Raw genomic sequence first — 26,607 nt, 5'->3', positions numbered from 1 at the left:
CGCTATATTAAGAATATATTTTTTTGAAGACATAAATCAGCCGTTAATTTATAATAGAATCAGAGTGAAAGAAATGTATGAGAAATGTGATAGAACGAAATCTATACACCTGGATCAATTATCCATAAGTCTTTTATAATATATATTATTGATAAGAATTGATGTAAAACGTAGTTTTCCTCTATGAAGGAATTATAACCGCTGCCTTGGTTAAAGTGTTCTCACGTACTATTTCGTGAAGCTGATACTCTGTGTTCTATAGTTGTTCATTGTTGCTGTGTGTGGAGGTAATATTCACTTATTTTACTACTGGAGGTTAATACACATAGAAGCTAAACAGATCGGAACCAGTTTTATATATATATATATATATATATATATATATATATATATATATATATATATCTTTCTTTACGGCACAATTTTATTGTTACTTTCAGTTCTTAGAAGGTCTGGGTACAGTTTCCCTGTTCCCTTAGCCCAGTGATTGTAATCATTGCAGTTATTGAGAAACTGCAATAATTACCTTGCAGGGTTATCTCCATTCCACTAGAGGTGCTTCTGGGTCCTTAGTAGATGTTTGGTCTGTTAACTGATGCTACATGTCCTCACGCTTTGCATTAAGACATCCAGCATCAGATAAAACCCCATAGGAAAATTTTGCTTTTCTGTTGGGAAGTGCTAATGCGATGGCGGCATTCGCTGTGCATGCGGATCAGCCACCCACCTCCCGCCTAATGGCGGAAGGGGAGCAGAGTACAAGTCTGACCCAGTGCCGAGGGACATTGGATTCAGCTAAGTGACAATAAAGGTTTTTAACCCCTTACATGGCACTATGGCAGTCCTGTTACTTCCTGGTTTGTTCAGCTCAGTGAAGCTAAACTCAAGAGGCAGCAACTACACAGAGCACCTGCCTTGCAAAGACTTCTCATTCAGCTGCATTGGGAAGACTGTGATTGGACAGCCACAGAAAATCTGGGCGGGATTAGAAGGGGAGGGCTTGCAAAGGCTGAAGACAAGAGATCTACAGCTTTTATAAGCCGCTTTTAAATATAACCTTGATGAAAAAATACATAATTAAAGGCATGCATGTGTTAATTAAGGGTATATCAACTAAGTAGTGATTTTATTTGATTTGCATTTTTGGAGTGGAGTGTCCCTTTCAAAAAAGATTATTTACCTCTTTTCCAGCTCCAGGTCTCCTCAGCTGCAGCCTTCAGGTCCTCCTTCAAAGATGCCAGCACGCCCTTACAGAGTCCCCCAGCTTATTGCTTCTCATAGAGAAGCAGTGGATTGGAGGTACATGTACACAGCCAAACATGCGCTTGCCCAGTTCATTAGCTGCGATCTGCTACCAGCAGTATTTAATTTGAGGTGGAAGCGCCTCCGATCGCTGTCAGGAAGGCAGCCCCTAAAGGTGGATTTAACCCTGCAATGTAAACCTTAGAGCGTCTACTAAACTACAATGTTTTATTTTGCAGGACCACAGCACCCAGACCAATTCACTGAGTGACTACACTATTCCTTTAAGGTCAGGGAGACCATGTGCAATATTATGGCATGTTTAAGAGTACATATATCATAAAAAAGTAAAACAAGTTACTGTAGTTGTATTTTGATGATGTATACAAAGAGAGAGATATTTCATACATTTCTACCTTTTTTATTTTTTTACCATAACTGGGCATTGGTAGGTAACACACGGGAATTCTATCCTGCTTCCAGCTCTGCAAATAGCAGAAAATTGTACAACTTGAGATCATCTCCAAGTTTTTAACTCCCATGAAGTGTGACGAGCTACGGAGTGATGAAGTGGGCAAAAAAAACATTCACTTACCTGAAGTGCCCACTCTAAGGCCGGAGTGAGTGACTGCGTGCTCAGATTGTGATTGTAATGAATGCACTGTCTTCATAATAAGTGCTGGATACAATCTATCCCATAATGACATTATAATACTGGCCTTTTCTACCACAGATCTCTACAATGTAGATTTTTGTCTCTCTGAGCTCGGGGTTAATGTGACGTAAGCCTGACCTCAACACGGACCCCTGAGGATTAACAATGGGAGCAGCCAAAGATGACAAATACATCCCATAAATCAAAATGCTTCTCAGTACGTTCGCTACAGTATCAGGATTGAGTTAAGCTGGAGTGGTTGAGGATTTTTTGTTTAACGTTTTTTTAATCCTTTTTAACAATACACAATTTGGTAACGATTTAGTCATATAGCTTCATGAAATAATGTTTTTAAATCACATTCACAATAAGCGTCTCTATCTGCAGTATCTAAAGCCTTTCCACGTGTGGTTTTCTAAACTAGATGTGGACAATATTATTCCCTATGCGATTACCTTCATCCATGGCATAGGGGCTCAGAGAACAACATGTGTTCACTAAGAGCCAACTGAAAACCAAAAGGTAAAAGTGCACTTTGATACCACGGGGCTTATTCACAAATTTCCATGGAATCCGCATTCCCAGTATGTGTTTATTACCCCATCACTGAAGCTATTACCTATTCTCGGTCAGGTTCTTGTATTTAGATGTGCATCACATCTGTAGTTCTCTTTATTTATTTAAATGTGTCATCTTTATTGGTCTATTAAACATAGAAACTAGAAAAAGATTAGCAAAACCAGAGGTTACCCATCAGCTAAATATTCCTACGCTGTCTGTTTTCATTTCTTCACAATTGTGAAACAATACTACTAAAAACAAATTCTCAAAAAAAGAAAAATAAACAACCAGTAAACAACTAAAAAGTTACATGGCAGGATTTTCACATAACCGTCTGTCCATGTTAGTTTTATGTCAAATTATTGAGATAAAGTATAAAAAAAAAAACATTAAAAAAAAAAACACAAAGCAAAGCAAAAAAATATATTTTGTAAGGTCCACTTCAACCAGGAATAGCTTGCGCTATTTCAGCCAATCCCTGGCCAGTGGCCACCTATTCCTTCCTGTGTGGGAATTACGGGCAAGCTCCCAAAGTGGTGTATATGCTGGTCTCATTCAATTTGGTTTTAGGGAATGAGATGCTGTGATTGGCTACAATATGCCGGAGCAAGCCTCCCCCCCTCCCACCCCTTCTCGTTTCTCCCACTTGAGGGGCAACTATGGACTTCCCCCTCTTCTCCATTATGTCAGAAGAACGACATGTCTTGGTGGTGTTACAAAGAATTTTTTTCATACCTGGGAAAAACTAGCTGGCACAATCTCAATACATCCTTATGTTGCGGCCAGGGATCGGGGCAGCTGCAAAGCTTGGTTCTTCTCAGAATCACGCAAAAAGAAATAAAAATGGCAGACAGGGTGTGCGGCTCCTCTGCCGTCAGGGCCTCTTAAAGGTTAAATCTTAACAAAACGAGTCAAAATGTAAAAAATATATATTATTTTCCATTTTTGTTTTATCTGCTAATGTAACCAGCCTTTGCTTTGTGATTAATTACTGACTTTCTACATCTGAGTCTTGGCTTTTATATGCTTTGTTAATTTTTTATAACATTCCAATATTTATGTACTCCGTGATTGTGATAAAAGTCTGGTCTGGACTTTACTTCTAATTTGAGTGAACCAACCTGGGTAAAGGCAACGGGTAAGAAATTTTAAATAAATAGCATTGATGCATACATTAAAGGGTTAATAATATAAACCCACCTGGTGTAACTAACTGTAACCTAACCTACACAGTGCATCTAACGTGTGTGGGAGCCTGGAGTGTCCCTTTAATAATATAAACCCACCCAGTATAACTAACTGTAACCTAACCTACACAGTGCACCTAACGTGTGTGGGAGCCTGGAGTGTCCCTTTAATAATATAAACCCACCCAATATAACTAACTGTAACCTAACCTACACAGTGCATCTAACGTGTGTGGGAGCATGGAGTGTCCCTTTAATAATATAAACCCACCCAGTATAACTAACTGTAACCTAACCTACACAGTGCACCTAACGTGTGTGAGAGCCTGGAGTGTCCCTTTAATAATATAAACCCACCCAGTATAACTAACTGTAACCTAACCTACACAGCGCATCTAACGTGTGTGGGAGCCTGGAGTGTCCCTTTAATAATATAAACCCACCCAGTATAACTAATTGTAACCTAACCTACACAGTGCATCTAACGTGTGTGGGAGCCTGGAGTGTCCCTTTAATAATATAAACCCACCCAATATAACTAACTGTAACCTAACCTACACAGTGCACCTAACGTGTGTGGGAGCCTGGAGTGTCCCTTTAATAATATAAACCCACCCAGTATAACTAACTGTAACCTAACCTACACAGTGCACCTAACGTGTGTGGGAGCCTGGAGTGTCCCTTTAATAATATAAACCCACCCGGTGTAACTAACTGTAACCTAACCTACACAGTGCACCTAACGTGTGTGGGAACCTGGAGTGTCCCTTTAATAATATAAACCCACCCAGTATAACTAACTGTAACCTAACCTACACAGTGCATCTAACGTGTGTGGGAGCCTGGAGTGTCCCTTTAATAATATAAACCCACCCAGTATAACTAACTGTAACCTAACCTACACAGTGCATCTAACGTGTGTGGGAGCCTGGAGTGTCCCTTTAATAATATAAACCCACCCAGTATAACTAACTGTAACCTAAACTACACAGTGCACCTAACGTGTGTGGGAGCCTGGAGTGTCCCTTTAATAATATAAACCCACCCAGTATAACTAACTGTAACCTAACCTACACAGTGCATCTAACGTGTGTTGGAGCCTGGAGTGTCCCTTTAATAATGTAAACCCACCCAGTATAACTAACTGTAACCTAACCTACACAGTGCATCTAACGTGTGTGGGAGCCTGGAGTGTCCCTTTAATAATATAAACCAACCCAATATAACTAACTGTAACCTAACCTACACAGTGCACCTAACGTGTGTGGGAGCCTGGAGTGTCCCTTTAATAATATAAACCCACCCAGTATAACTAACTGTAACCTAACCTACACAGTGCACCTAACGTGTGTGGGAGCCTGGAGTGTCCCTTTAATAATATAAACCCACCCGGTGTAACTAACTGTAACCTAACCTACACAGTGCACCTAACGTGTGTGGGAGCCTGGAGTGTCCCTTTAATAATATAAACCCACCCAGTATAACTAACTGTAACCTAACCTACACAGTGCATCTAACGTGTGTGGGAGCCTGGAGTGTCCCTTTAATAATATAAACCCACCCAATATAACTAACTGTAACCTAAACTACACAGTGCACCTAACCTGTGTGGGAGCCTGGAGTGTTCCTTTAATAATATAAACCCACCCAGTATAACTAACTGTAACCTAACCTACACAGTGCATCTAACGTGTGTGGGAGCCTGGAGTGTCCCTTTAATAATATAAACCCATCCAGTATAACTAACTGTAACCTAACCTACACAGTGCATCTAACGTGTGTGGGAGCCTGGAGTGTCCCTTTAATAATATAAACCCACCCAGTATAACTAACTGTAACCTAACCTACACAGTGCATCTAACGTGTGTGGGAGCCTGGAGTGTCCCTTTAATAATATAAACCCACCCAGTATAACTAACTGTAACCTAAACTACACAGTGCACCTAACGTGTGTGGGAGCCTGGAGTGTCCCTTTAATAATATAAACCCATCCAGTATAACTAACTGTAACCTAACCTACACAGTGCACCTAATATGTGTGGGAGCCTGGAGTGTCACTTTAATAATATAAACCCACCCAGTATTACTAACTGTAACCTAACCTACACAGTGCATCTAACGTGTGTGGGAGCCTGGAGTGTCACTTTAATAATATAAACCCACCCAGTATAACTAACTGTAACCTAACCTACACAGTGCACCTAATGTGTGTGGGAGCCTGGAGTGTCCCTTTAATAATATAAACCCACCCAGTATAACTAACTGTAACCTAACCTACACAGTGCACCTAATGTGTGTGGGAGCCTGGAGTGTCACTTTAATAATATAAACCCACCCAGTATTACTAACTGTAACCTAACCTACACAGTGCATCTAACGTGTGTGGGAACTTGGAGTGTCCCTTTAATAATATAAACCCACCCAGTATAACTAACTGTAACCTAACCTACACAGTGCATCCCTTTAACCTCTTAGTGACCAGACCGCTTTTCAATTATTTCACCGTTAAGTACCAGGGCTGTTTTTACATTGCTGCTGTGTTTGTGTTTGTGTTTAGCTATAATTTCCCTCTTACTCATTTACTGCACCCACACATGTTATATACCGTTTTTCTCACCTTTAAATGGTCTTTCTCAGGCAACCATTTTACCACCAATCTATGCCATATTCAACACAAAGAAAAATCATTGGTGATTTTTTTGACACACATAGCAATGTAAGAATACATATAGTGAGAACTTTAAGGGTTACTGCCAAAGAACACCCCAATATGTGTTCAGTAACATCTCCCGAGTACAGTGATACCACCCATGTATAGATGTGTCGGGTTCCCTGGGGGCTAAGAGACCTTATTTGGAGGGTGCGCATTCCAGTTCTCCAACTTGGAATTTTCACAGCTGGTCATCATGCACCCATCTCCTATTTGGGACATTTTTGAAGCCGGCCAATGTAATTTACCCCCATCAAACCATATATTTTTGAAAAGTAGAAGACTTTCAACATTGGGTATGCCCTGTCTTTTTTAGTAGCCACTTAGTCACAAACACTAGCCAAAGTTAGCATTTATACAGGGAGTGCAGAATTATTAGGCAAGTTGTATTTTTGAGGATTAATTTTATTATTGAACAACAACCATGTTCTCAATGAACCCAAAAAACTCATTAATATCAAAGCTGAATATTTTTGGAAGTAGTTTTTAGTTTGTTTTTAGTTATAGCTATTTTAGGGGGATATCTGTGTGTGCAGGTGACTATTACTGTGCATAATTATTAGGCAACTTAACAAAAAACAAATATATACCCATTTCAATTATTAATTTTTACCAGTGAAACCAATATAACATCTCAACATTCACAAATATACATTTCTGACATTCAAAAACATAACAAAAACAAATCAGTGACCAATATAGCCACCTTTCTTTGCAAGGACACTCAAAAGCCTGCCATCCATGGATTCTGTCAGTGTTTTGATCTGTTCACAATCAACATTGCGTGCAGCAGCAACCACAGCCTCCCAGACACTGTTCAGAGAGGTGTACTGTTTTCCCTCCTTGTAAATCTCACATTTGATGATGGACCACAGGTTCTCAATGGGGTTCAGATCAGGTGAACAAGGAGGCCATGTCATTAGATTTTCTTCTTTTATACCCTTTCTTGCCAGCCACGCTGTGGAGTACTTGGACGCGTGTGATGGAGCATTGTCCTGCATGAAAATCATGTTTTTCTTGAAGGATGCAGACTTCTTCCTGTACCACTGCTTGAAGAAGGTGTCTTCCAGAAACTGGGAGTTGAGCTTGACTCCATCCTCAACCCGAAAAGGCCCCACAAGCTCATCTTTGATGATACCAGCCCAAACCAGTACTCCACCTCCACCTTGCTGGCGTCTGAGTCGGACTGGAGCTCTCTGCCCTTTACCAATCCATCCATCTGGCCCATCAAGACTCACTCTCATTTCATCAGTCCATAAAACCTTAGAAAAATCAGTCTTGAGATATTTCTTGGCCCAGTCTTGACGTTTCAGCTTGTGTGTCTTGTTCAGTGGTGGTCGTCTTTCAGCCTTTCTTACCTTGGCCATGTCTCTGAGTATTGCACACCTTGTGCTTTCGGGCACTCCAGTGATGTTGCAGCTCTGAAATATGGCCAAACTGGTGGCAAGTGGCATCTTGGCAGCTGCACGCTTGACTTTTCTCAGTTCATGGGCAGTTATTTTGCGCCTTGGTTTCTCCACACGCTTCTTGCGACCCTGTTGACTATTTTGAATGAAACGCTTGATTGTTCAATGATCACGCTTCAGAAGCTTTGCAATTTTAAGAGTGCTGCATCCCTCTGCAAGATATCTCACTATTTTTAACTTTTCTGAGCCTGTCAAGTCCTTCTTTTGACCCATTTTGCCAAAGGAAAGGAGGTTGCCTAATAATTATGCACACCTGATATAGGGTGTTGATGTCATTAGACCACACCCCTTCTCATTACAGAGATGCACATCACCTAATATGCTTAATTGGTAGTAGGCTTTCGAGCCTATACAGCTTGGAGTAAGACAACATGCATAAAGAGGATGATGTGGTCAAAATACTCATTTGCCTAATAATTCTGCACGCAGTGTATTTGTTTGTGTGCTAAAAATGCAAAAAACTATTATGAACGCTAACTTTGGCCAGTGTTTGTGACTAAGTGGCTACTAAAAAGACTGGACATACCCCATTTGCAATACCTTGGGTTGTCTACTATTGCAAATGGTATGCCATCATGGGGGTAATTCTCATTCCTGGGCTACCATACGCTCTTAAAGGCAACATAACTAACCTGGCAAATTTCAATGTGAAAAAACAGCCTTTATTTGACCCTGTAACTTTAATAAAACACCCTAAAACCTGTACATGGGGGGGGGGGGGGGGGGGTACTGTTATACTCTGGAGACTTCGCTGAACACAAATATTAGTGTTTCAAAACAGTAAAATGTATTACAACGAGGATATCAATGAAACTAATATTTGTGTTCAGCGAAGTCTCCCGAGTATAACAGTACCCCCCATGTACAGGTTTTAGGGTGTCTTGGAAAGTAACCTGTTGTGCTGCACATTGAAGACATCTTAATGATGTCTAAATATTTTGTTGTTGTTTTTAGGTCTCCTGTTTCCGTCACGATCAGACTGCCAGATAATTGAAGCAGTTTGACATTACCCGCTCACCAAATGTGGATTCAATGATCATATAACGCACAAGGCCTGGGAGCTCAGACGGACAAATAGTCAGCTTGAGAAGTTTCAATGAACATTACAGCCTTAGGAAAAATAAGTATTCCTAACATTATAGTGTCCCAGCACCTATTTAGATATCCGGTCCCTTCCTTAATGAAATAAAATAAGGATTTTACTTACATGATGATCTCAGCCAATTCAATGCTTCCACATAAGGAAGCCTGGGGAGGCTAGGGTGCATGCGAAGCATAACGCTGTCCTGCGCCAATCGGAATCCCCTCATAGAGATGCATTGAGTCAATGCGTCACTATGGAGAGCATTCAGCATCCACATTGAACATCGGTCCTGCTATCTTTGCTATCTTTGCGGGACCGCATTTAGGAAGCAGAATTTAGGAAGGCACCCTAAACTGCTTTATGTGTGTGGTGTTGCACCTGTCACCAGGTGATTGGGAGACTAGTCTGTAACTGTAGAGAAACTGCCAATAACTTACATAAACCCGCCCAAGGAGTTTTTATTCAACGTTATATCCAGTGACAACATGTTATGTGTGACAGCACAGTGCATGCGCGGCTGTTAATCTGGTCATTACTTTCTGGGAGGATTTAGTGGGTTTGTGATGTCATGTTAATATTGCTGACTGTTTATTTTGCCATAGCAATGCTGCTCTGGGATTGGTCGAGAGACCTCAGGCAATTCCTGGTTCTACTTCACGTTGCTGGAGAGGTATCAGAGCCCAGGGAGACGCTAAAAGTGACATTTTTCACAAGCCATTATCATTAATTTTTCCATTTTATTTAATGCAGAAACTATATGATACAGTAAAAAGGGTAAAATGTGCACCCTGGCCTTTTCTCTACTGAGTACGTTGCCACGACTCTGCTTACTAAGAACCTTTACAGCAACTCATTAATTCACTTTAACTAAAAAAACATTTTTCTCTTTGTGAAATTACCACGAACAAATAAATGCCTCATTGTATGACAGACAATGAATAAGGTTATTTGTTACAGTTTGAACTGACGACAATTCAAAGTGAATTTAAAATTTTAGGACACGATAGTCAAAATGGAAACATAACTTGCTGTTCTGGAGAATTTTGCCAATTCTGGTTTTGAAAACCTCTCTTAAAGGAACACTATAGCGAGTGCACAAACAGATGTTACTAACGCTATAGTGTTCTAGAACCTACTTTATCATTTGCACCCCTCCCGAAATAAAACTTTAGAAAATGGTTTACTCAATTTGTTTCCAGTGCCGAAACTCACTCCTCACAGTATCCAGTATTGTGCAGAGTAGATAGTGGGAACCGCACTCAATCCAAACGGCCAAGGGTGCTCCAGATCAGGACCAGCAATCCCAGGACAAAATGCAACGCAACGTTTCGACCAACAAAGGTCTTTTTCAAGCAACGTTTCGACCAACAAAGGGTTTTTTTTTTGAGCTTGAAAAAGACCTTTGTTGGTCGAAATGTTGCGCTGCATTTTGTTACATTAAAGCTGCATACGGCTTGAGTTTGGAGTGCCTGTGATCTTTTCTTCTTTGTATAGTATCCAGGTTTGTGTGACTTGTTTCGGTTTCTCATCCAATCCACTACTAATTGTAGAGAAAGATTAGTGATGAGACTTCATCCGTGGCAAGCGCCCCTCTCTCCAATCCAATGCTTCTCTGTGAGAAGCATTGATGTCAATCGTCACAGACTAAGTATGCCTCGGTTTTAGATGTGGAAGTGCCCTCTAGTGGCTGTCAGGAATATCTCCAAAATAGCAATGTTGTATATTGCAAAACTAAAAATGCCAGGGGCACTGTGCCCAGACTATTTCACTGAGATGACGTGGTCTGGGTGCCCATTGTTTTAAATTCTCAGTGTAAGGCCGCATTAAAAAAGACATGAATTGGTTTTCACAGTCATAGAGAGTAAGTTTATTTAGCAAAGCCTTCTTTGCCTCTTGTCCGTCAACATTATTTTGTCTGTCAGTTATTTGCAGTTATAAATCTCCTTTATTTAACTGTAAACTGCTGCGTAATATGTTGCTTCTGTGTATATGGGAATAATAATAATAATAATAATAATAATCAATATTACACCGGCTTCATCTGCCGGCAAGTCACCTTACCAAGTGACACACGGAAACAAACTTGTATTCCAAGAATTAACTTTGCAGTCTGCCTTATAGCACTGTTCCAGAGTGGACAGTCGCTAGTCAGATCCCTATTGCGTTAATAAGACCCATCGACTATCGCACTCACTCAGAGAGATACTTTGTTACTTTTCAAATGTACAACCAAAAACACAGCTTTCTATACAAACACATTCAGCACTGGTATAGATACATATCCAATAACAGCTAGTATATCGTGGTACGGTGTGGTGGGCTCTTAAAGAGGGGGAGTAAGAAATAAGGGAAGTTGATAATTATATAGAATTTGCAACAAAAGGCACGAGGCAGAGCTTCGCAGAGGTAAAATAATAATTAGATACTAGCAATATCTCCAAAAATATCATGGTTGGAAATATAAAAATCACACGCTTGAAGGATAACGAAACTAAATCTGATGGGTGACAAATATCCATTAAAACAATTAGTCATGTAAGCACTTTATATATAAACATCTCTAACCAAACCATTTGTTTACATTAAACCATCTTGCGTTTATCCTCGGTAATATTGAATTTGTTGAACCTACAGGAGGACGTTTCCAGGGAGGAATCATACCTGATATGAGACATGGTATATTTCCAATAAATCACCGAGCATCGTATAATTCACTGTATTCCCTCCTGAATAATATATTAATACACTCCAACAGAACATATTATAATCCATGTCCTGGACTAACATGACACGGAGTGACAAATTACAATATCTGCAGGTTACACACACAACGACGACAATCTATGAAAAAAGGCAAAGTTACAATGTTCAGATCCAAATCACGTGTGCAAACACACAGGCATTAAATCATAGGGAGTTTGATATGACAGAATCCAATAATAATCGGGTGGGGGTCGGAACTTGCTGGAGCTTCATACTAAAGTTTGTCTGAGCCTAACACAGCAAGCGGTTTAATAAAATAGATCACACAGCGATAGCTGTTCAGCTATTTACTGCACATAGCGCGTACCAATCAATAAAATGCAATATATAAGCAGTAGCCTCGCATTAAGGAAATACCTGCACACAGGTTTTAGCTACTGGCCGCACACAGACATTTCACTCAAAAGAACTACTGGGAAACTCACCTGTGCACAGGCAGGGAATATAGTTTGCAAGCAGGGCTTCCTCTGTCTACACTTTTTATGGCATTTAATAAATATATATCGAAAGACAGGAAGCCATAGAGACAGACAGACAGATAGACAGGAAGATAGAGAGATGGATGGATGGATAAATGATGGACAGACAGATACATAGATGGATAGATAGATATTACACACAAACCAATAAATGATGCGGAATATACCAAACAATGTACACACACACACACATATATATATATATAGAAAGTGTATGCAAGAATGGTTTTACACAGTTTTTACAATGCATTCTGCATATTCTCATAGAAACAATCGTGGTTGGGTTATCATATAATTGCGAACTGCATAACCTGGATTTTACATTTAAAATGACAAGAAAGAATATATATTGGACACAATGGACTAAAACGTCTTTATTTTTGAATAATGTATTCTCAAGTGTGCAGTTTACCTTACCATGTATAGCTGACACTCTTCTTGTATTACATGAACAAATTGTTTTGAAATAACACAAACCGTATTTACGTATACATGCCCCTGTGTGGTTGTGTTTGGTGAAACCCAAATAGGTGGTGTTTTCCTACCTACTCCTTGATTAAACCATATGCCCTTTGGCACCACTGGAAGTGAAAATATAACTTAGAGGAATGCAGCGGGTTTTAGCCCAATCCTGTACCTGTCACTGCATCATATACAAAGCTCTATTCCAACTGTATGACTTGAGCATACGCAAGTTTATCTAAATAAATACGATTTCTCAAACGCACCATTGCTGTAAACCATCAGCCACAACATACATCCCGCCACCGCCAATCGATCTTTAAATGATCCCTGTTATGTGAATACACAGAGACACAGGACGCATAGCAATGTACACTGGGGTAAGAGGGCAATATATAGCAAAGCGAGCACTCGTCATCAATCAGGAGATAAGGGGGACAGATAACTGCACATTGAATAACAAAATAAAAATACTACACGACACGCAACCGCTGTTATTCTGTTATATGCATGCTAATTGATCTGAACATGCAATTCAGTATAGTGTTAATATATATTTGTATTGTTTTATTTTTTGCATACAGCAGGCAGCAGGATTTGTAATTAATCCTAAAGTTATAAAATATTTTGCTCATCTCTCTGTAGCAGATACAGCGCTGTCACAATCAATTCAAGTTCCCAGATGCAGACAGGAATCAGTAATCAATAGCTGTGTATTCCCAACACAAATGGCACATAGACAGACTCCCAACCACAAACACGCATCTCGTTCTATGCGGACAGATACGAATACCTATCAGAGGAGGGATGGATGGCAAATAAACACACTCCAACAGGTGCATCACATGCGTTAACCCAATGACTGCCACTGGACCATGTTTAATAAGAGACATTGGGCAATGAGATCATAAACGCAATAGGACAAGCACCAAGCTCACTACCAAGCCATTATCTAGAAATCTTTTCAATTGCAGACAGATGGACAGCAATATTGCTGTGGCTTCAGGATAACACCATTTAATAAATTCAATATATGCTCATGTGAATGAGGATGTGATAGACTCTTACTGATGAATGACATAATCTCTCTTCATATCCTGTACTGCCCCAGTGAGTAGGACTGTGCATTATCTGGGGGTCCAAATTAAGTCAGTTCTATGTATTGAGGGACTGACACCCCCCACCCCCCAGCCTGCCTGAAAGAAGGGGTGAGGATTGGTTCCAAACAACAAGTCTTTCATAAGCAGCTTGGCTATTTAACCCCTTGGGTACCAGTGAGGACCATGTGATGTAGGATAATGTAACCCAGCCAGGCAGGTACTGCAGTGCTATTAACCCAGCTTGGACCACAGGATGCTGCTGATGTGATTTAACTCCATCCAATAGATCTGCAAAGCTCTGGGTCTTCTTTAACTATATCAATGCACACAGAGCCTGGCTACCATCCTGTGAAAGTGGCTGCACTTGGAACTGCAATGGTCTTTGGGTCTCAGAAAGCATTACAGACACATTATAGGAGCATTTAATAATGCAGCTCTCCCCCCATTCTCAGAAACAATGCCAGGAGCCCCTCATTTACCCCTGATAGTCAGAGTGCCATGCCAGAAGAGAGGGCATGGCAGCAATCCCTGGGGGGCTGGCACCCCCTGACCCACTGAGCTTGCAATCTAAACCTCCCAGCACGGGGACCTGCAGAGGGGAGCCGAGCCTGCATTGCTGCCAGGAGACCCTGGGTTCCCAACCAGCCATATCGCGATATATCACGACACAGAGCATCAATAATCAGTGATAAAGTGCTGTATGCCGGGGGTGATGCTGTATAACTTAATGCAGGAGAATGGAGGGGAGGGGGGCTGGTCCCGGGGGTCTCAGTGCCGGGTTGGGGGTCCCCCCTTGTTGCAGTATTGGGGGCTCTGGTCCTGGGGGTCCCCCCATGTTGCAGTATTGGGGGGCAGACATGGTCCTTACCTTGCAGGAGGCACAGGGCAGCCAGCCCACTCAGCACGAAGCAGGGCAGCGAGTGCAACATCCTGGCCTGCAGCAGGTCCATGCCGGGTGAGTGGGCACTCAGTGAGGGAGCTCGGGCTGGCAGAGGAGTTAATCCAGCAGAGGATGCAGCACTAGTGTGAGCAGCACTCACTGAGAGCTCCAGCTGCAACAGACCCTCCTCCTCCTGCTCTCTGATTGGCTGCTGGCTGGGAGTGACAGATACTGCAAGCTCACTCACACTCACTGCTGTGCGGGCCAGGGGGACCCCCTCACACTCACTCACTGCCTGAGCTCACTCAGAGACAGACAGCATAGTGTCAGCTCACACTCACAGCTCTGATAGCGATAGAAATCTGACAGCAAGCTGAGTGCTCACTCACACTCACTGCTGTGCGAGCCAGGGGGACCCCCTCACACTCACTCACTGAGCTCACTCAGAGACAGGCAGCATAGTGTCAGCTCACACTCACAGCTCTGATATCGATAGAAATCTGACAGCAAGCTGAGTGCTCACTCACACTCACTGCTGTGCGGGGCAGGGGGACCCCCTCACACTCACTCACTGCCTGAGCTCACTCAGAGACAGGCAGCATAGTGTCAGCTCACACTCACAGCTCTGATATCGATAGAAATCTGACAGCAAGCTGAGTGCTCACTCACACTCACATCTGTGCGGGCCAGGGGGACCCCCTCACACTCACTCACTGCCTGAGCTCACTCAGAGACAGACAGCATAGTGTCAGCTCACACTCACAGCTCTGATAGCGATAGAAATCTGACAGCAAGCTGAGTGCTCACTCACAGTCACTGCTGTGCAGGCCAGGGGGACCCCCTCACACTCACTCACTGCCTGAGCTCACTCAGAGACAGGCAGCATAGTGTCAGCTCACACTCACAGCTCTGATATCGATAGAAATCTGACAGCAAGCTGAGTGCTCACTCAAATCACCACAGTGCGAGCTAGCGGCACTCTGCTCCACTCCCCATGGAACACTCCCAGCATAATGTGAACTCACACTCACCCCCAGTCTGCAGCAATCTGGTAGATAACACTAGCAAGCTTACTCCACTCACTCTCTGCACACTAACATACACTCACTCTGCAGTGTTCACTCAATGAGACAGGATATACAATGCCAGCTCACTGCGAGGTCACTCACACTCACTGCTTCCTGGCTAGCAGCACTCAGCTCACACAACAGTACCTGGCATGCTCACTCAATGAGAGTCTCACTTACACTACATACATAGCAATCTAACAATCTTGCTCACTCCCTCAGGGGTCACTCAATGAGAGTCACACTACATACATAGAAATCTAACATAATCCCGCTCACTCACTCAGGGGTCACGCAATGAGAGTCACACTGCACACATAGCAATCTAACACTCACTCAGGGATCACTCAATGAGAGTCCCACTACATACATAGAAATCTGACATAATTCCACTCACTCACTCACTCACTCACTCACTCAGGGGTCACGCAATGAGAGTCACACTGCACACATAGCAAGCTAACACTCACTCAGGGGTCACTCAGCGAGAGAGGAAGTGTAGTGTCATCTCATATAGTCACAATTCATCAATAGCAATCTGCAATCTGAATGCACTCTCAAATAAATCCTCTCTGTGACAAGCTTGGAGTGAGTGCCTTGCAAGCCCACACTAACAGCTCCCCCATACATAGTGAATACTCACACTCAACTTGATCTTAACAATGGCAATCTATACTCACACCTACAGCACCAAACTCACACTTGCAATTTGTACATAGGAAGCTAAACTCATACTCACCTCTATATTCTTTGTCTACTCATCAGGCAATATGATTCGACCCATGTAATATCCCTAGAGATTGCTAAATAGCTGTAAATGCCTTGTGCAAATCCCCCAAAATCCCCCAAACTGTACCCTACACCCATCCCCAATATTCCACCTTCCCAAAACAAACTGCACTCCCCACCCATCCCCAATATTCCGCCTTCCCAAAACAAACTGCACTCTACACCCATAACCAATATTCCGCCTTCCCAAAACAAACTGCATTCTACACCCATCCCCAATATTCCACCTTCCCAAAACAAACTGCACTCTACACCCATCCCCAATATTCCACCTTCCCAAAACAAACTGCACTCTACACCCATCCCAAATATTCCGCCTTCCCAAAACAAACTGCACTCTACAGCCATCCCCAATATTCCGCCTTCCCAAAACAAACTGCACTCTACAGCCATAACCAATATTCCGCCTCCCCAAAACAAACTGCACTCTACACCCATCCCCAATATTTCGCCTCCCCAAAACAAACTGCACTCTACACCCATCCCCAATATTCCGCCTCCCCAAAACAAACTGCACTCTACACCCATCCCCAATATTCCGCCTCCCCAAAACAAACTGCACTCTACACCCATCCCCAATATTCCACCTTCCCAAAACAAACTGCACTCTACACCATCCCAAATATTCCGCCTTCCCAAAACAAACTGCACTCTACAGCCATCCCCAATATTCCGCCTTCCCAAAACAAACTGCACTCTACACCCATCCCCAATATTCCGCCTTCCCAAAACAAACTGCACTCTACACCCTTCCCCAATATTCCGCCTTCCCAAAACAAACTGCACTCTACACCCATCCCCAATATTCCACCTTCCCAAAACAAACTGCACTCTACACCCATCCCAAATTTTCCACCTTCCCAAAACAAACTGCACTCTACAGCCATCCTCAATATTCCGCCTTCCCAAAACAAACTGCACTCTGCACCCATCCCAATATTCCGCCTTCCCAAAACAAACTGCACTCTACACCCATCCCCAATATTCCACCTCCCCAAAACAAACTGCACTCTGCACCCATCCCAATATTCCGCCTTCCCAAAACAAACTGCACTCTACAGCCATCCCCATTATTCCGCCTCCCCAAAACAAACTGCACTCTGCACCCATCCCAATATTCCGCCTTCCCAAAACAAACTGCACTCTACAGCCATCCCCAATATTCCACCTCCCCAAAACAAACTGCACTCTACACCCTTCCCCAATATTCCGCCTTCCCAAAACAAACTGCACTCTACACCCTTCCCCAATATTCCGCCTTCCCAAAACAAACTGCACTCTACAGCCATGCCCAATATTCCGCCTTCCCAAAACAAACTGCACTCTACAGCCATCCCCAATATTCCGCCTCCCCAAAACAAACTGCACTCTGCACCCATCCCAATATTCCGCCTTCCCAAAACAAACTGCACTCTACAGCCATCCCCAATATTCCACCTCCCCAAAACAAACTGCACTCTACACCCTTCCCCAATATTCCGCCTTCCCAAAACAAACTGCACTCTACAGCCATGCCCAATATTCCGCCTTCCCAAAACAAACTGCACTCTGCAGCCATCCCCAATATTCCGCCTTCCCAAAACAAACTGCACTCTGCACCCATCCCAATATTCCGCCTTCCCAAAACAAACTGCACTCTACAGCCATCCCCAATATTCCACCTCCCCAAAACAAACTGCACTCTACACCCTTCCCCAATATTCCGCCTTCCCAAAACAAACTGCACTCTACAGCCATGCCCAATATTCCGCCTTCCCAAAACAAACTGCACTCTGCACCCATCCCAATATTCCGCCTTCCCAAAACAAACTGCACTCTACACCCATCCCCAATATTCCACCTCCCCAAAACAAACTGCACTCTGCACCCATCCCAATATTCCGCCTTCCCAAAACAAACTGCACTCTACAGCCATCCCCAATATTCCGCCTCCCCAAAACAAACTGCACTCTGCACCCATCCCAATATTCCGCCTTCCCAAAACAAACTGCACTCTACAGCCATCCCCAATATTCCACCTCCCCAAAACAAACTGCACTCTACACCCTTCCCCAATATTCCGCCTTCCCAAAACAAACTGCACTCTACACCCTTCCCCAATATTCCGCCTTCCCAAAACAAACTGCACTCTACAGCCATGCCCAATATTCCGCCTTCCCAAAACAAACTGCACTCTACAGCCATCCCCAATATTCCGCCTCCCCAAAACAAACTGCACTCTGCACCCATCCCAATATTCCGCCTTCCCAAAACAAACTGCACTCTACAGCCATCCCCAATATTCCACCTCCCCAAAACAAACTGCACTCTACACCCTTCCCCAATATTCCGCCTTCCCAAAACAAACTGCACTCTACAGCCATGCCCAATATTCCGCCTTCCCAAAACAAACTGCACTCTGCAGCCATCCCCAATATTCCGCCTTCCCAAAACAAACTGCACTCTACAGCCATCCCCAATATTCCGCCTCCCCAAAACAAACTGCACTCTGCACCCATCCCAATATTCCACCTTCCCAAAACAAACTGCACTCTACACCCATCCCCAATATTCCACCTCCCCAAAACAAACTGCACTCTGCACCCATCCCAATATTCCACCTTCCCAAAACAAACTGCACTCTACAGCCATCCCCAATATTCCGCCTCCCCAAAACAAACTGCACTCTGCACCCATCCCAATATTCCGCCTTCCCAAAACAAACTGCACTCTACACCCATCCCCAATATTCCACCTCCCCAAAACAAACTGCACTCTGCACCCATCCCAATATTCCGCCTTCCCAAAACAAACTGCACTCTACAGCCATCCCCAATATTCCACCTCCCCAAAACAAACTGCACTCTACACCCTTCCCCAATATTCCGCCTTCCCAAAACGAACTGCAATCTACAGCCATGCCCAATATTCCGCCTTCCCAAAACAAACTGCACTCTGCACCCATCCCCAATATTCTGCCTTCCCAAAACAAACTGCACTCTGCAGCCATCCCCAATATTCCGCCTTCCCCAAAACAAACTGCACTCTGCACCCATCCCAATATTCCGCCTTCCCAAAACAAACTGCACTCTACACCCATCCCAATATTCCGCTTTCCCAATGAAAACTGCACTCTACACCCTTCCCCAATATTCCGCCTTCCCAAAACAAACTGCACTCTACACCCATCCCCAATATTCCACCTTCCCAAAACAAACTGCACTTTACACCCATAACCAATATTCCGCCTTCCCAAAACAAACTGCACTCTACACCCATCCCCAATATTCTGCCTTCCCAAAACAAACTGCACTCTACACCCATCCCCAATATTCCGCCTTCCCAAAACAAACTGCACTCTACAGCCATCCCCAATATTCCGCTTTCCCAAAACAAACTGCACTCTACACCCATCCCCAATATTCCGCCTTCCCAAAACAAACTGCACTCTACACCCATCCCCAATATTCCGCCTTCCCAAAACAAACTGCACTCTACAGCCATCCCCAATATTCCGCCTTCCCAAAACAAACTGCACTCTACACCCATCCCCAATATTCCGCTTTCCCAAAACAAACTGCACTCTACAGCCATCCCCAATATTCCGCCTTCCCAAAACAAACTGCACTCTACACCCATCCCCAATATTCCGCCTTCCCAAAACAAACTGCACTCTACACCCATAACCAATATTCCACCTTCCCAAAACAAACTGCACTCTACACCCATCCCCAATATTCCGCCTTCCCAAAACAAACTGCACTCTACAGCCATCCCCAATATTCCGCTTTCCCAAAACAAACTGCACTCTACACCCATCCCCAATATTCCGCCTTCCCAAAACAAACTGCACTCTACACCCATCCCCAATATTCCGCCTTCCCAAAACAAACTGCACTCTACAGCCATCCCCAATATTCCGCCTTCCCAAAACAAACTGCACTCTACACCCATCCCCAATATTCCGCTTTCCCAAAACAAACTGCACTCTACAGCCATCCCCAATATTCCGCCTTCCCAAAACAAACTGCACTCTACACCCATCCCCAATATTCCGCCTTCCCAAAACAAACTGCACTCTACACCCATAACCAATATTCCACCTTCCCAAAACAAACTGCACTCTACACCCATAACCAATATTCCACCTTCCCAAAACAAACTGCACTCTACACCCATAACCAATATTCCACCTTCCCAAAACAAACTGCACTCTACAGCCATCCCCAATATTCCGCCTTCCCAAAACAAACTGCACTCTACACCCATAACCAATATTCCACCTTCCCAAAACAAACTGCACTTTATAGCCATCCCCAATATTCCGCCTTCCCAAAACAAACTGCACTCTACACCCTTCCCCAATATTCCGCCTTCCCAAAACAAACTGCACTCTACACCCATAACCAATATTCCGCCTTCCCAAAACAAACTGCACTCTACACCCATCCCCAATATTCTGCCTTCCCAAAACAAACTGCACTCTACACCCATCCCCAATATTCTGCCTTCCCAAAACAAACTGCAATCTACACCCATCCCCAATATTCCGCCTTCCCAAAACAAACTGCACTCTACAGCCATCCCCAATATTCCACCTTCCCAAAACAAACTGCACTCTACACCCATCCCCAATATTCCGCTTTCCCAAAACAAACTGCACTCTACAGCCATCCCCAATATTCCGCCTTCCCAAAACAAACTGCACTCTACACCCTTCCCCAAAATTCCGCCTTCCCAAAACAAACTGCACTCTACAGCCATCCCCAATATTCCGCCTTCCCAAAACAAACTGCACTCTACACCCATAACCAATATTCCGCCTTCCCAAAACAAACTGCACTCTACACCCATAACCAATATTCCACCTTCCCAAAACAAACTGCACTGTACACCCATCCCCAATATTCCGCCACCCCAAAACAAACTGCACTCTACAGCCATGCCCAATATTCCACCTTCCCAAAACAAACTGCACTCTACACCCTTCCCCAATATTCCGCCTTCCCAAAACAAATTGCACTCTACACCCATAACCAATATTCCACCTTCCCAAAACAAACTGCACTCTACAGCCATCCCCAATATTCCGCCTTCCCAAAACAAACTGCACTCTACACCCTTCCCCAATATTCCGCCTTCCCAAAACAAACTGCACTCTACACCCATAACCAATATTCCGCCTTCCCAAAACAAACTGCACTCTACACCCATCCCCAATATTCTGCCTTCCCAAAACAAACTGCACTCTACACCCATCCCCAATATTCTGCCTTCCCAAAACAAACTGCACTCTACACCCATCCCCAATATTCCGCCTTCCCAAAACAAACTGCACTCTACACCCATCCCCAATATTCCGCCTTTCCAAAACAAACTGCACTCTACACCCATCCCCAATATTCCGCCTTCCCAAAACAAACTGCACTCTGCACCCATCCCAATATTCCGCCTTCCCAAAACAAACTGCACTCTACAGCCATCCCCAATATTCCGCCTTCCCAAAACAAACTGCACTCTACACCCATCCCCAATATTCTGCCTTCCCAAAACAAACTGCAATCTACAGCCATCCCCAATATTCCGCCTTCCCAAAACAAACTGCACTCTACACCCATCCCCAATATTCCGCTTTCCCAAAACAAACTGCACTCTACAGCCATCCCCAATATTCCGCCTTCCCAAAACAAACTTCACTCTACACCCTTCCCCAATATTCCGCCTTCCCAAAACAAACTGCACTCTACAGCCATCCCCAATATTCCGCCTTCCCAAAACAAACTGCACTCTACACCCATAACCAATATTCCGCCTTCCCAAAACAAACTGCACTCTACACCCATAACCAATATTCCACCTTCCCAAAACAAACTGCACTCTACACCCATCCCCAATATTCCGCCACCCCAAAACAAACGGCACTCTACAGCCATGCCCAATATTCCACCTTCCCAAAACAATCTGCACTCTACACCCTTCCCCAATATTCCGCCTTCCCAAAACAAACTGCACTCTACACCCATAACTAATATTCCACCTTCCCAAAACAAACTGCACTCTACACCCATCCCCAATATTCCACCTCCCCAAAACAAACTGCACTCTGCACCCATCCCAATATTCCGCCTTCCCAAAACAAACTGCACTCTACAGCCATCCCCATTATTCCGCCTCCCCAAAACAAACTGCACTCTGCACCCATCCCAATATTCCGCCTTCCCAAAACAAACTGCACTCTACAGCCATCCCCAATATTCCACCTCCCCAAAACAAACTGCACTCTACACCCTTCCCCAATATTCCGCCTTCCCAAAACAAACTGCACTCTACACCCTTCCCCAATATTCCGCCTTCCCAAAACAAACTGCACTCTACAGCCATGCCCAATATTCCGCCTTCCCAAAACAAACTGCACTCTACAGCCATCCCCAATATTCCGCCTTCCCAAAACAAACTGCACTCTGCACCCATCCCAATATTCCGCCTTCCCAAAACAAACTGCACTCTACAGCCATCCCCAATATTCCACCTCCCCAAAACAAACTGCACTCTACACCCTTCCCCAATATTCCGCCTTCCCAAAACAAACTGCACTCTACAGCCATGCCCAATATTCCGCCTTCCCAAAACAAACTGCACTCTGCAGCCATCCCCAATATTCCGCCTTCCCAAAACAAACTGCACTCTGCACCCATCCCAATATTCCGCCTTCCCAAAACAAACTGCACTCTACAGCCATCCCCAATATTCCACCTCCCCAAAACAAACTGCACTCTACACCCTTCCCCAATATTCCGCCTTCCCAAAACAAACTGCACTCTACAGCCATGCCCAATATTCCGCCTTCCCAAAACAAACTGCACTCTGCACCCATCCCAATATTCCGCCTTCCCAAAACAAACTGCACTCTACACCCATCCCCAATATTCCACCTCCCCAAAACAAACTGCACTCTGCACCCATCCCAATATTCCGCCTTCCCAAAACAAACTGCACTCTACAGCCATCCCCAATATTCCGCCTCCCCAAAACAAACTGCACTCTGCACCCATCCCAATATTCCGCCTTCCCAAAACAAACTGCACTCTACAGCCATCCCCAATATTCCACCTCCCCAAAACAAACTGCACTCTACACCCTTCCCCAATATTCCGCCTTCCCAAAACAAACTGCACTCTACACCCTTCCCCAATATTCCGCCTTCCCAAAACAAACTGCACTCTACAGCCATGCCCAATATTCCGCCTTCCCAAAACAAACTGCACTCTACAGCCATCCCCAATATTCCGCCTCCCCAAAACAAACTGCACTCTGCACCCATCCCAATATTCCGCCTTCCCAAAACAAACTGCACTCTACAGCCATCCCCAATATTCCACCTCCCCAAAACAAACTGCACTCTACACCCTTCCCCAATATTCCGCCTTCCCAAAACAAACTGCACTCTACAGCCATGCCCAATATTCCGCCTTCCCAAAACAAACTGCACTCTGCAGCCATCCCCAATATTCCGCCTTCCCAAAACAAACTGCACTCTACAGCCATCCCCAATATTCCGCCTCCCCAAAACAAACTGCACTCTGCACCCATCCCAATATTCCACCTTCCCAAAACAAACTGCACTCTACACCCATCCCCAATATTCCACCTCCCCAAAACAAACTGCACTCTGCACCCATCCCAATATTCCACCTTCCCAAAACAAACTGCACTCTACAGCCATCCCCAATATTCCGCCTCCCCAAAACAAACTGCACTCTGCACCCATCCCAATATTCCGCCTTCCCAAAACAAACTGCACTCTACACCCATCCCCAATATTCCACCTCCCCAAAACAAACTGCACTCTGCACCCATCCCAATATTCCGCCTTCCCAAAACAAACTGCACTCTACAGCCATCCCCAATATTCCACCTCCCCAAAACAAACTGCACTCTACACCCTTCCCCAATATTCCGCCTTCCCAAAACGAACTGCAATCTACAGCCATGCCCAATATTCCGCCTTCCCAAAACAAACTGCACTCTGCACCCATCCCCAATATTCTGCCTTCCCAAAACAAACTGCACTCTGCAGCCATCCCCAATATTCCGCCTTCCCCAAAACAAACTGCACTCTGCACCCATCCCAATATTCCGCCTTCCCAAAACAAACTGCACTCTACACCCATCCCAATATTCCGCTTTCCCAATGAAAACTGCACTCTACACCCTTCCCCAATATTCCGCCTTCCCAAAACAAACTGCACTCTACACCCATCCCCAATATTCCACCTTCCCAAAACAAACTGCACTTTACACCCATAACCAATATTCCGCCTTCCCAAAACAAACTGCACTCTACACCCATCCCCAATATTCTGCCTTCCCAAAACAAACTGCACTCTACACCCATCCCCAATATTCCGCCTTCCCAAAACAAACTGCACTCTACAGCCATCCCCAATATTCCGCTTTCCCAAAACAAACTGCACTCTACACCCATCCCCAATATTCCGCCTTCCCAAAACAAACTGCACTCTACACCCATCCCCAATATTCCGCCTTCCCAAAACAAACTGCACTCTACAGCCATCCCCAATATTCCGCCTTCCCAAAACAAACTGCACTCTACACCCATAACCAATATTCCGCCTTCCCAAAACAAACTGCACTCTACACCCATAACCAATATTCCACCTTCCCAAAACAAACTGCACTCTACACCCATCCCCAATATTCCGCCACCCCAAAACAAACGGCACTCTACACCCATCCCCAATATTCCGCTTTCCCAAAACAAACTGCACTCTACAGCCATCCCCAATATTCCGCCTTCCCAAAACAAACTGCACTCTACACCCATCCCCAATATTCCGCCTTCCCAAAACAAACTGCACTCTACACCCATAACCAATATTCCACCTTCCCAAAACAAACTGCACTCTACACCCATCCCCAATATTCCGCCTCCCCAAAACAAACTGCACTCTACAGCCATGCCCAATATTCCACCTTCCCAAAACAAACTGCACTCTACACCCTCCCCCAATATTCCGCCTTCCCAAAACAAACTGCACTCTACACCCATAACCAATATTCCACCTTCCCAAAACAAACTGCACTCTACAGCCATCCCCAATATTCCGCCTTCCCAAAACAAACTGCACTCTACACCCATAACCAATATTCCACCTTCCCAAAACAAACTGCACTTTATAGCCATCCCCAATATTCCGCCTTCCCAAAACAAACTGCACTCTACACCCTTCCCCAATATTCCGCCTTCCCAAAACAAACTGCACTCTACACCCATAACCAATATTCCGCCTTCCCAAAACAAACTGCACTCTACACCCATCCCCAATATTCTGCCTTCCCAAAACAAACTGCACTCTACACCCATCCCCAATATTCTGCCTTCCCAAAACAAACTGCAATCTACACCCATCCCCAATATTCCGCCTTCCCAAAACAAACTGCACTCTACAGCCATCCCCAATATTCCACCTTCCCAAAACAAACTGCACTCTACACCCATCCCCAATATTCCGCTTTCCCAAAACAAACTGCACTCTACAGCCATCCCCAATATTCCGCCTTCCCAAAACAAACTGCACTCTACACCCTTCCCCAAAATTCCGCCTTCCCAAAACAAACTGCACTCTACAGCCATCCCCAATATTCCGCCTTCCCAAAACAAACTGCACTCTACACCCATAACCAATATTCCGCCTTCCCAAAACAAACTGCACTCTACACCCATAACCAATATTCCACCTTCCCAAAACAAACTGCACTGTACACCCATCCCCAATATTCCGCCACCCCAAAACAAACTGCACTCTACAGCCATGCCCAATATTCCGCCTTCCCAAAACAAACTGCACTCTACACCCATCCCAATATTCCGCTTTCCCAATGAAAACTGCACTCTACACCCTTCCCCAATATTCCGCCTTCCCAAAACAAACTGCACTCTACACCCATCCCCAATATTCCACCTTCCCAAAACAAACTGCACTTTACACCCATAACCAATATTCCGCCTTCCCAAAACAAACTGCACTCTACACCCATCCCCAATATTCTGCCTTCCCAAAACAAACTGCACTCTACACCCATCCCCAATATTCCGCCTTCCCAAAACAAACTGCACTCTACAGCCATCCCCAATATTCCGCTTTCCCAAAACAAACTGCAC

General features: G+C 44.3%; 1 protein-coding gene across 4 annotated transcripts in view; it reads right to left on the bottom strand.

The window, feature by feature from the left end:
- Positions 1-14,748, bottom strand: part of LOC134577628 (protein CEPU-1-like) — an 844,338-nt gene extending 829,590 nt beyond the window's left edge. For all 4 annotated transcript variants that reach the window (XM_063436475.1, XM_063436476.1, XM_063436477.1 and 1 more), the window contains exon 1: positions 14,578-14,748. In XM_063436475.1, coding sequence (XP_063292545.1) covers positions 14,578-14,659 — 82 coding nt within the window. In that variant the 5' untranslated portion in view covers positions 14,660-14,748. The remainder of the gene's footprint in view (positions 1-14,577) is intronic.
- Positions 14,749-26,607: the final 11,859 nt, after the last annotated feature.

Source organism: Pelobates fuscus, chromosome 11, assembly GCF_036172605.1.
Source record: "Pelobates fuscus isolate aPelFus1 chromosome 11, aPelFus1.pri, whole genome shotgun sequence".
NCBI lineage: Eukaryota > Metazoa > Chordata > Amphibia > Anura > Pelobatidae > Pelobates > Pelobates fuscus.
This window is presented reverse-complemented; position numbering and strand designations above follow the sequence as displayed.